At 54.9% G+C, this 10,166-nt stretch overlaps 1 protein-coding gene across 13 annotated transcripts in view; it reads right to left on the bottom strand.

Annotated features, from left to right (window-relative positions):
* Nucleotides 1-1,919: 1,919 nt before the first annotated feature.
* NCAM1 (neural cell adhesion molecule 1) overlaps nucleotides 1,920-10,166 on the bottom strand; it is a 331,843-nt gene continuing 323,596 nt past the window's right edge. For 7 of the 13 annotated variants that reach the window (XM_036258350.1, XM_036258352.1, XM_036258351.1 and 4 more), the window contains 4 exons: nucleotides 9,152-9,359; nucleotides 8,133-8,249; nucleotides 6,344-7,159; nucleotides 1,934-5,037 (listed from right to left, as the gene is read on the bottom strand). In XM_036258350.1, coding sequence (XP_036114243.1) covers nucleotides 4,917-5,037; nucleotides 6,344-7,159; nucleotides 8,133-8,249; nucleotides 9,152-9,359 — 1,262 coding nt within the window. In that variant the 3' untranslated portion in view covers nucleotides 1,934-4,916. Of the gene's footprint in view, nucleotides 5,038-6,343; nucleotides 7,160-8,132; nucleotides 8,250-9,151; nucleotides 9,360-10,166 lie in introns of all 13 variants that reach the window. The other 6 variants (XM_036258360.1, XM_036258361.1, XM_036258363.1 and 3 more) reach the window with 3 other exon arrangements.

Genomic DNA, 10,166 nt, shown 5'->3' with positions numbered 1-10,166 from the left:
AAAATGTGCCATGATCTCCTGGCTGGTGTGGCTCGGTGGTTAGAGCACCGGCCTTCGGACCAAAGAATCACAGGTTCGACTCCAGCCAAGGGCACATACCTCGGTTGCAGGTTCGATCCTCAGTCCTGGTGGGGGTTGTGTGGGAGGCAACCAAGCGAGGTGTCTCTCATACCGATGTCTCTTTCTCACTCCCTCCCATCCACTCTATCTAAAAATCAATAGGAAAATATTTTTGGGCCAGGATTAAGGAAATAAATCAATCGAGTAAAACATCAAGCGTGCCATGGCTGCAGCGTCACACCGTGGCCAGCGCAGAAGACCGAGGTGCCTTCCAGCAGCCGAGCAGGGGTGCAGACCCGCAGAGCTGCTCCCAGCACCGATGAGGGGAGTCCTGGCCCACATCTTCGTGGCTTCACGTTCACGTTACTAGTTACCATGAATGAAAATATCAGCCAGCATTCACGTTGGAGCTGCATTCATTTATCAGTTGCCACCAGGGGTTGATTATGGATACAAGGCTTCAGCAAAGATGAACCCAAGCATTCTGTGAGTGTCAATTGGATATATGGAATTTCAGTGTGGAGTACTATATATTTTATTATTTATAAATTACGTTCTTTATATCAATGAAGTTTGTAATAAACGCACACACACACACCATACATACATACCTCCCCCCACCCCCTTGGAAAGCTGGCTGTTAAACATTTACCAGACCACCACTGGGTTACCCACGTGCACCCTCCATGTCCATCATGGGTCACCTGTTCACATCCCTCACTGTGGGCCCAGGTGATGGCACTGCTACCACCTGCAGCACTGATCCCTGTGTCGGGGGGCCGCAGGGAGACACGCTGGCTGTCAAAGACCCTCCTGGAGGTGGCGCGAACTGTGCACTCATGCTCCGCCGACCACAGCAAGTCACGTGATCAGAGAAGTGATCCCGTCATGTGCCCGGAAGGAGGATGTGGAGTCCTGGGACATTGGTTAACAGGCCTAGTGACCATCACAACATGGCATTATGTGCTTACTGTCTGCCCCACCCCCGCCCTTGAACGAATGTTCCTTGAGAGAGCTGTGTCGTTTGCTGCTACATCCTGAGCACTTTGAGATGCTCAGTACTTATTGAGTGACTCTGAGAGACCAGCTTGGAGGAGGAAGGCTCTGGAACAAGCCTCTCAGATTAATGAGGAGGATGATCACTGCACGATTTCTCCAAATATTGATAAGCGATGTTTGCATCGCCTCCCCTGCACCGCGCAGCTGGAAATCCGTGGCACAGGAATTACATCGATGCAAACGGATCTGCATCACTGGAAAAGGCCCTGGGGCCAGCGAAGGAACCAGACCGGGAAGGATGCAGACACCACCGCAGGGGAACCCCCACTACACAGGCCACAGCGAGGTGGGGCGCATGCGACCCAGAGAGGTGTCTCTTAGACACGTGCAGTGCTGGGCCTTGGAGCTCAGGTGCAGACTGGTATTCCAGTTTGGTTGGATGCTGTCACACACCTGGGATGCCAACAGCCTTAACTCTCATCATTCAGTACCTACGCTGTGCCAAGAATGAACTAACTGGCTTCCAGACACATTGCTTCATTGGCTAACCAGCATCTCCACTCTCTGTTTGACAGTTCCTGTTTGTCAAAAGAGGAAACTGAGTCTCAAAGAGACCGAGGACCTCTTTCAAGGTCAAGGAAGTAGCAGAACCAGGATTTTCATGAAATCTTTTTGAGTCTGATATCTGGTCTGCTGAACAAGGACGCCTCTGTACCTGAGAGAGGCAAGGTGGCTTCAGGACCCTGCGTTTAACTGACCTTGTTCGCAGGTCAAAAAAATACTGCCGGCCCCCACATCCGATCCACACAACAGACTCTCAATGAATCCAAATAAATCCCCGTTTGACGGTGACAGCTGTTTTTTTTCTTTCCGTTTTTATTGAACACAAGTATTCCGACAGAATGCAAAGTCAAAATTCTCAGTTAGTACTCAGTATTTACACCAGGGAGAATGGAAACAAAGGTGGTCTCGATGTTTCACTTGGTAAAAAGTTTGTAACAAGAGAGAAGGCCCCCGAAGTTGGGAATGCTGGGGAGGGATGTCAATGGAGGTCTGAAAACCACCATCCAGACAGACAGCCTCGAGTGAAAACCTGGGACTTGGAAGGCTCCATACAAAAGTGTGAAAATAGAGGTCCACTTCCAAAGCTGCACTATGTACACGGCGGCCCATCGGGCGCGGAGCCCGGGCGTGGCACATGAGTGCCCACCAGCGGAACTCGGCCATGCCGGCGTTCCTGTGAATACACATGTACGCACGTACACATAGAGACACACAGACATTGGAAACAGGCAGCATCGATGCCCCCTTCAAAAAATTTAAAAAGGAAAACTATAAGCTTTTATCTCTTAAAATAAAAGATAGAACATCTTGAAAATAAAGTGACTCCCTCTTTGATCTTAGAGAAAGCATCGCTCTGTTATTTTATTTGTTTAAGGAAAGGAAAGCTCACGCATGCAGAAGACAAATCTATGTATACCGGGAGAGAAGCTAACCAAAGTGGGCAGTGTTGGGTTCCAACTCATGGGTTCTGGGCGGAGGGAGGCAGTCAGCCGTCCTGGGCCAGGTTATCTGTGGGTTGACTGTACCTCTTTCTCTTCCTAATCATTAGAACAAACATCAACCACAAATGCTCGGGATGAAATGCAGTCTCCAGGAGATTCAGAGTGGGCTTGGCCCAGGTGGTCAAAGCCATGAGCATCACAAGGTACAGTACTGGTCCCACAGACAACCTGGTGACAGGAAGAGCCCACCACCAGTCCCTGCTGAACCCTCCCGTCGGACACCCAGGGGCTCCCACTCTGCCGTGTGCTCAAAGAGCTGTCTTCCAGGTACTTGCTCCTGTAGGCCTGTACCTTTGACCCATAGATGTGCGCAGGCCCTAGAATCAAGGGGCCAGTGCACTGCGGCCTGGGACCCCATTTCCATCCCCAGGAGATGAGAAAATGCAAAATAACCCCACACTGAGCAAATGACAAGACCATAATTTTTCACAGTTTGAAATGACAATCTAGCATATCGCCACAGATCAGACCGCAGAAGTGTCAGAACCTGGGGGTGTGGCCCGCAGAACGACTCGGGTGGTCTCGCCACCCTCACCTCTCACTGGTTGTACCTCCGAAAAGGAGCACGTGCTGAGTCCTGATTTCTGTTTACTTAGCGTCATCTTCATCTTCATCAGCATAATCATTTTTATTCATTTTCTTGGTTTAAAGGCTTCAATTCCTTTTACGAGTAATTTTCGTTTCCTGAATATCTTTTCTGAACTATCTGCTATACCTTCCACAACCAAACTATGTTGAAGTTTTATTTCAATACTATGACAAAAACACGTTTCACACTAAAATAGTCACGCATCCACAGTGCACAAGCTTGCAGTTCTAAAGTAGAATGAGGGGAAAAAAAGCAAAATGTCTATACAAAGGGCTGGCTTTTCCCTTCTCCCCCCTCCCATCCCCTTAAAGTTTCTGTATTTTCCCCACTTTGTTTCCAGTCCAGGAAAGTTGTGTTATGACTCCAGACAGGAGGGTTGTTGTTGTTTTTTTCCTTTGTTTCTACAAATGCTGCCTAAGTGAACAGAAGGCTGATGTTACTTTACTTCAACAGATTTCCAAAAAAAGACACTAATTCCCCGAAGCACACACGCTCTTCCGCTCAAATCTCGATTCTGGGCCCAAAAGGAAATTGTATGTATATATTTTATTTGGCTTTCTACAAAAAGGGGATGTTTGGGGTAAAAATGTGTGTTCACCAAGACCAGCCCAACTATACAATCTCTGCTTCATTCAATAAAGCCTAAGGCGTCCTCCGGGAGAAGGACGGGAAGCCGGGAGCAGGTCCTTTTTCACGGATACAGGCAGGTGGCGGCTAATCAGAAAGTGGTCTAACCCCCAGGGAAACACGAAAAAGAACCGAGAACCAAAAATCAAAACCAGTCTGCATGAGATGGGTTTTCACCCGAGGTGGATGCAGGCGAAAACTTCCCATCAGAAGGGGGAGCCACTGTAAACAGCCGCACCGTGCGAAGCGGTCCGTGCTAAAGCCGGCCCGTGATGATCCCACCCACCCCAGGCGGTTTTTGTAACTTAAAAAAGAAAAAAAAGAGACAGCTATTTTACATGGACTTTTAAACACAATCGAAGTTAAACATTTGTCAACTTGTAAACACTGGAAAGCAAAGTTGGCAGAAAGGAAAAAAAAAAGAAAAAAAAAGGAAAGGAAAAAAGTCTGAATACTGCAAATTGAGATCTACCCCCAGAAGCTGCAGTTTGGCATTCTTCCTACAAACAGGAGTCTACTGGGAATTGGATTCAGCTAGGAAGGGTGACACACTTTGCATACTGAACAAATACAAAGTGAACAGAAAGTATAACTTATTTATGAGGTTGTACAGAGTTCAAACTTGACTGAAAGTATAAAAATAAACTCGGACCTTTGTTCATTCGGTTAGTCTTAGTGCCTGGAAGTACTTCTCTGAAACTGGTGTGTGCCCATTGGGCGACACCAAGTAGGTCTTCCTCCACCTAGATGTTTTTTTCTGAGCTTCCTAGATTCTTAATTTGGGGTCCTTTTGTTTGATTTTTAAGTGGTTTCAGGGAACGGAGTGTCCTTGTTTGGCTGTGGGTTTAACCTTTTTGTCTCGTTTTCTTACAAGTGAGTGCGCAACAAGGAACCCTTTCTATAAACCTAAAAAAGGAGATCCCACGTTTATCCGTTTAGTTTTTTTTAAAGGCAAAAGACACTAGAGGAATGGGATGTGTGTGCGTGTGCGTGTGTGCGCGTGTGTGATCTGGAAATGCTCTGGTGAAGCTGTGTGTCACTTTCGATTTTGATCTTTGCTCGTCTCTCGCCACCCATCATGCTTTGCTCTCGTTCTCCTTTGTCTGTGTGGCGTCACTGGCGCCCGTCTTGACTTCGGCTGGCGCTGGCTTCGTGTCTGTGGCCGGGCACTCGGACTTGGCGTCCACGGGGCGCTTCCTGCGGGGAATCAGAAAACAGCACTGAGCCGAGGTCTGGAGCGCCCCTCCAGCCGGCCCCTGGGGGCTCCAGACACCCCTGGGCCACGCCGCGCCCCGGAACCGGTCGGGGCGTGGTGACTTTTAAAAGCACCCAAGTGATTCTAACGTGTAGCCGGAGCTGAGCCACTAAAGGGAGGAACAAGACCTTTCCCACCGCAACCCAACCTGGGGGGCCAGGGCAAAGCAGAGGCCACCTTTCTTTACCCCACGGCCGTTCTTTACCCCACAGCCGGCCACAGCAGCAGCAGCAGCTCAGCGAGGGACAAACCAGGTGTGCGGGGCTGGGCTTCCCAGGACTGTTTCCGGGGCCCCTCTGCAAACCAACTGCTCTTGCCTGTCCCTCCCCCACCCCCACCGAGCTGGCTGTTCCCCGGCCTGCGGTTCCTGGGCAGAAAAGCCCTGCTCCCCAGGCAGCTTCCCCTGGGAGTCAGGTGGGGGGTTCCAGGGGGCTGCCCGCTGCCGGAGGAGTGGGGTCGGGTGGGCAGGGCTGTCGGAGTCCTTCCCCTTCTTGATTGGGGCCCAGGGCTCCTGGCGAGGGTCCCTCTGCAGCTCCTTGCGGCAGCACCACAGCTTACCTGCAGCGGCCTCAGGAGCCTCTGTAAGAACCTGGGTCTGCTTCTGCCTCAGTCGGTTCCGGGAGCCAGAGTCTGGTCCCAGGACACACTGGGGCAGGCTCAGACCCAAGCCCCCGACGGTGCCCCTGCGTTCTGGCATCCCATTATAAAAGCTTGTAAGGGTAAGGACCTTCCCTTGAACTTGAAAACCCAGCCATCCTTCTTCGGTCCTCGGGAGCTCTGGGCTCCACTCAAGGGCAGGAGGGGCGAGAGTGGGTGGCGGGGTGCGGGCATCCGGGGGGAGTGTGCATCCTCGCCCCCAGGCCTGCTGCCTCTCTGTGTCCCGAGTGACTGGATAACACCCGCCTGCCTGGGCCCAGGCTGGCCAGTAAGGGCACCTTGGTCCCCTCAGCTCGTCCCACTATGCTCATCAGAGGCCTGACTGCAAGGGCTCCCCAGGGAAGACAGACGCCACTGCTAGGGCGATAAGGATGAAACATAATTAACATGGCCTAATTAGTGAGCAGGAGGCGCTTGCTGGGACCCGCTGTGTCCCTGCTCCCTCTGCCTAATCTCCGCCCTTTGGTTGACAGTTGCCTCAGAGAAGCCCTGGGTTAGGCCGAGGACACATCGAACAAGGAAGACACAGCACAGCACAAACGCACACCACCACAGGACACAACCCGCTGACAGCAGACAGAGAGGCCGTACTCGGTCTTGGCTGGTGCAGGCGACACTGAGCTTTCTGCAGTGGGAGGAGCAAGCTCAGGGGCTTGTCCACTGGCCCCAGCGGCGGGAGCAGGAGAGCCCAGGGCTGCAAAAACATCCTTTGCAAGGTCAATATCTGGGGTCTTGAAGTTCCCTTCGTCCATTTTAAAGTCCTCGCCCTGGGCAGGGTTTGTGGCGGTGACGGGGGCAGCCTCGCTCTCCGGGTCAGTGAGGGCCGTGGCCGCCTCGCTCGGGCTCTTCGCGGTGCCAGGCTGGGTGGGCTCTGGGTCCGGGCCTTTGGTGCTGGGAGCCTCCTGCTTGGCCTGGGGGGCTTCTGTGGCAGGGGCAGTCGCTGCTGCTAGGGGACCGGCTGCCCCGGCCGAGACGGGGGCTGGAGCAGGGGCTGGCTTGCTCCCCGGAGAGGCCTTGGAGGCCTCCCCCACACTGGCGGGGGCGCTTGGGCTGAGCACGGCCCCCTGGTTAGCCAGGACACTAGAAGACAAACTGCTGGCAGCAGGGGCTGAGGTTGGGGTGTCGCTCAGGTCCACAAGGGGGGCCACCTTGGGGGCTGAAGCTGGGGGTGGGGAGGAGGTGGTGACACCCGGCCCCTTGGAAGGGGTGGCCTGGCTGGTGGGCACAGAGTTTGAATCAGGAGTGGCCATGGCTGGGGGGGCAATACTGGAGGTCAGGGTGGTGGTTTCACTGGTGGGGCTGTTCTGAGCAGTGGCAAAGGTTTCGGTGACAGTGTCAGAGTTAGCGGTGACGGTGGTGACAGAAGGCAGCATGTCCTCAACAGTGGCTGTGGTGTCAGCAGGCAGCCTGTGGGGAGGACAGGAAGTAGAAGAGAACAGACGATGAAGATGAGACGAGACAGAGAAGCGGGGGAGGGCTGAGGCCAAGGGGGCCGTGGGCACGGCATGCAGTCAGCACAGGCATGGGTGCAGGCCCGCAGAGACGAGACGAGAGAGGAAGCAGACGCCCAGGCGGGCAGAAGAGAGACAGGAGACGACAGAGAATGCAGCGGTCAGTCTAAAAGGACCTGCCGGCCCCTCCTCCCTGCTCACGCCCTCCACCTCTCCGCACAGGACCCGTCTGGCCCTTTCTGCTCCTGCCTACATCTCGGCTCCAGGACAGGCAGGTGTCCAGCTGCCTGCTGGGCTCCACGGGCCACAGTGGGGAAAGTCAGGAATAAAGGCAGACGGACAATGAATGTTCCAAGTGGCCCCTAAGAGCCGTGGGTTCTCCAGCCACAGATTTTATGCTTCCGTTAAACTCATTCCTCCCAAACCCAGAGTCCTCAGGATAGCCAGGCAGTCATTACAACCCCAGCCAGATGGTATGTCCGGCTGAGGGTCCCCAAGTCTTAGAACAGGAGGGCCAGAGAGTTTTACCAGGTCCCCAAATTCCCTCACCCTGTTAGGAATAATGCAGAAAACCCTAGAGTTCTGGGCAATCCTAAACAGAATTTGCTAAGCTCCTCAAAGCTCAGTCTTCATGAAGTTTTGTCCCCTTCCGCCATCTCCAGGCTGAGTGTGTGACCTGGGAACAGGGTCTAGGGATCTCCCTTATGCAAGACACCCTGGAAAGGCCCAGCCACCCCGACAGAACCAAGCATGGCTTCTCTCTGGGAGACCGTGGGATGGGGCATTTCTCAGCCCAGGCATTCCTGGCCCAGGGTGCGGGCCTGGCCTGCAGTGCTGGGCAGGAGCTGCGGGCGGGAGCCAGCGGTGCGGGCAGGTGGGGAGGTGGGCGGGGCCGTGCTGGGCGACACCAGCTCCTTCCCACCACGTACTCGGGCTCTGTCAGCGGCGTGGTCTCATTGGGCTCGGTGTGCTTCCCTCCGTCGTGATTTGGGGTCCGCTCCTCCTCAGTCCGCACCTCCACGATGGGCTCCTTGGACTCATCTTTCCTGCAAAGAGAGTTCGGCTGTTTTCATCCCGGGGACCTGGGGGAGGGGAGGGCTCCCAGGCAAGTCAGCTATAGCTCAGGCTCCTAGACCTGGCCCAAGGGGCAGGACCCAGGTGCCGCAGCCTGTGTCCTCACTCTGGCTAGCTGTGTGACCTGGAGCTTCTGATTTGCCGCCTTGTCTCCATTTTCTCTTTAGCAAATGGGGCAACAACAGTATCCTTCTCACCTAGCTGTTGGGAACATTAGCTGAGTGATGAACGTACAGTGCTTAGCACAGTGCCCGGCACAGATAAGTGCTGAAATACTTTCTATTCACATGCATGTAGTTATGTACATGTATATGCATCTGTGTGGACATGCATACACAGCATGCACAGTGCCTGGCACATGGTGCTAAACAGCGTACCTCCTCGCTCTGCCCCTGCTCACCTTGATCCAGCTCAGGCCGGGAGTCCACCCCGGCTCCTGCTGACTGGCGCAGGCTCTGTCCCCCAGAGATTCTGGAGGGGACAGCACTGGGTCGTCGGCTCCAGGGGGACAGGAAATGTTATCTGTTTGTTCACTGTTGGGCCCTAGTTCCTGGGAATAGTGCTTTGCCCATAAATATCTGTTGAGTGATTTATGAATGAATGAATGAATGAATGACAGGAAGGCAAGTGTGTCTCTCAAATGCTGGCCCTTCCTTTCTAGCCCTGCCCCCAGGCTCGCTCTGAAAAGTGCCTCATCTTCACATAGGCAGGGATTTTCAAACTTCCATGACATCCTCATATACACGCTATGGGGCTGAGCTCAAGAGTCTGCGTGTCAAACAGGGCTCCCCCTGAGCTAATGCTTGTTTCCCCTCGGGGTTCCCTGCGGGCTGGGCGGGGCCGGGGGAGACCCCGGCCGAGCAGTGGCACTCACGAGAAGGCGGCTTTGCCCTCCTCCATGTCCTGGCCCTTGGCTCCGGGCCCGGCCTTCCCGCACAGGCTGACCGCGATGCACATGAGCAGGCCACACTTGTTCAGGAAGTAACAGGTGATGTCGACCACCACCAGGAGCAGCACGAAGATGACAATGAGGATGCCCACGATGGCCCCGGTGCTCAGGCCTGCGGTGGGGCTGCCGTTGGCTTCGGGGGGGAGAGAGATGGCTGGCGGTTAGCACCCTGACACACAGACCCCTGGACCCCGCAAGCCGCAGCCCGTGAAGGGGGAGGGCCCATGGGGACAGAGCCCTAGTATCTGTGCAGTGACACCCTCCCTGGTGTCGTGTGTGTTAAGACAACAGGGTCTCTAGCTGTTCAAGAGGAAGGTGTGGCAACCTCGGCTCAGACCAGGGGACACAGGTCAGGACGGGTGGGGGCTGGGAGACAGGTGTGCACTGCGCTCTGCCTCCCGCAGACCCCACCTCAGCCGTGCCCTGGGCGCTGGGAGCAGGCAGGTAGGCAGTGCTCACTGGTTTCAGGCTTGTCTGTGGCTCCTGGGAGCAGTCAGGGACAGGGTCCCGGATGTGGGGGCAGAGGGTTCCCCAGGCTCCCTTTGGGCCCGGGACGATGTCAGGCACAATAGGAGGCACATCCCGTTTCCTCCCCCTCTTTAGGAACGGCCAGAGGACCCGGCGTCGGGACACAGCGGCTCCATGGTCTGTGCTTCTACACTGCGCCCAGGAAGACAAATGATGTCGTTTACTGTGGAGGCATGGGGGCCTCCCAGGCCTGATGGGCCAGCTGAGCGGTCTGGGAGTACTCACCGTCTGGGAGCTCAGGCATGTCTGGGTCAGCCCTCAGGAACACCAGCAGGCCACCCAGTGGCACCCACTGACAGACAGGCTCACTCACACGCAGGACCGGCCCACCGCAGACACACACACATTCTCACCTGGAGCAGCTCCCGGCATCCCCAGCCAGGCTGGGCCCACCGTGAGGACTCAGCCTCTG

The sequence above is a fragment of the Molossus molossus genome, unplaced genomic scaffold (assembly GCF_014108415.1).
Source record: "Molossus molossus isolate mMolMol1 unplaced genomic scaffold, mMolMol1.p scaffold_m16_p_13, whole genome shotgun sequence".
Taxonomy (NCBI): Eukaryota; Metazoa; Chordata; class Mammalia; order Chiroptera; family Molossidae; genus Molossus; species Molossus molossus.
This window is presented reverse-complemented; position numbering and strand designations above follow the sequence as displayed.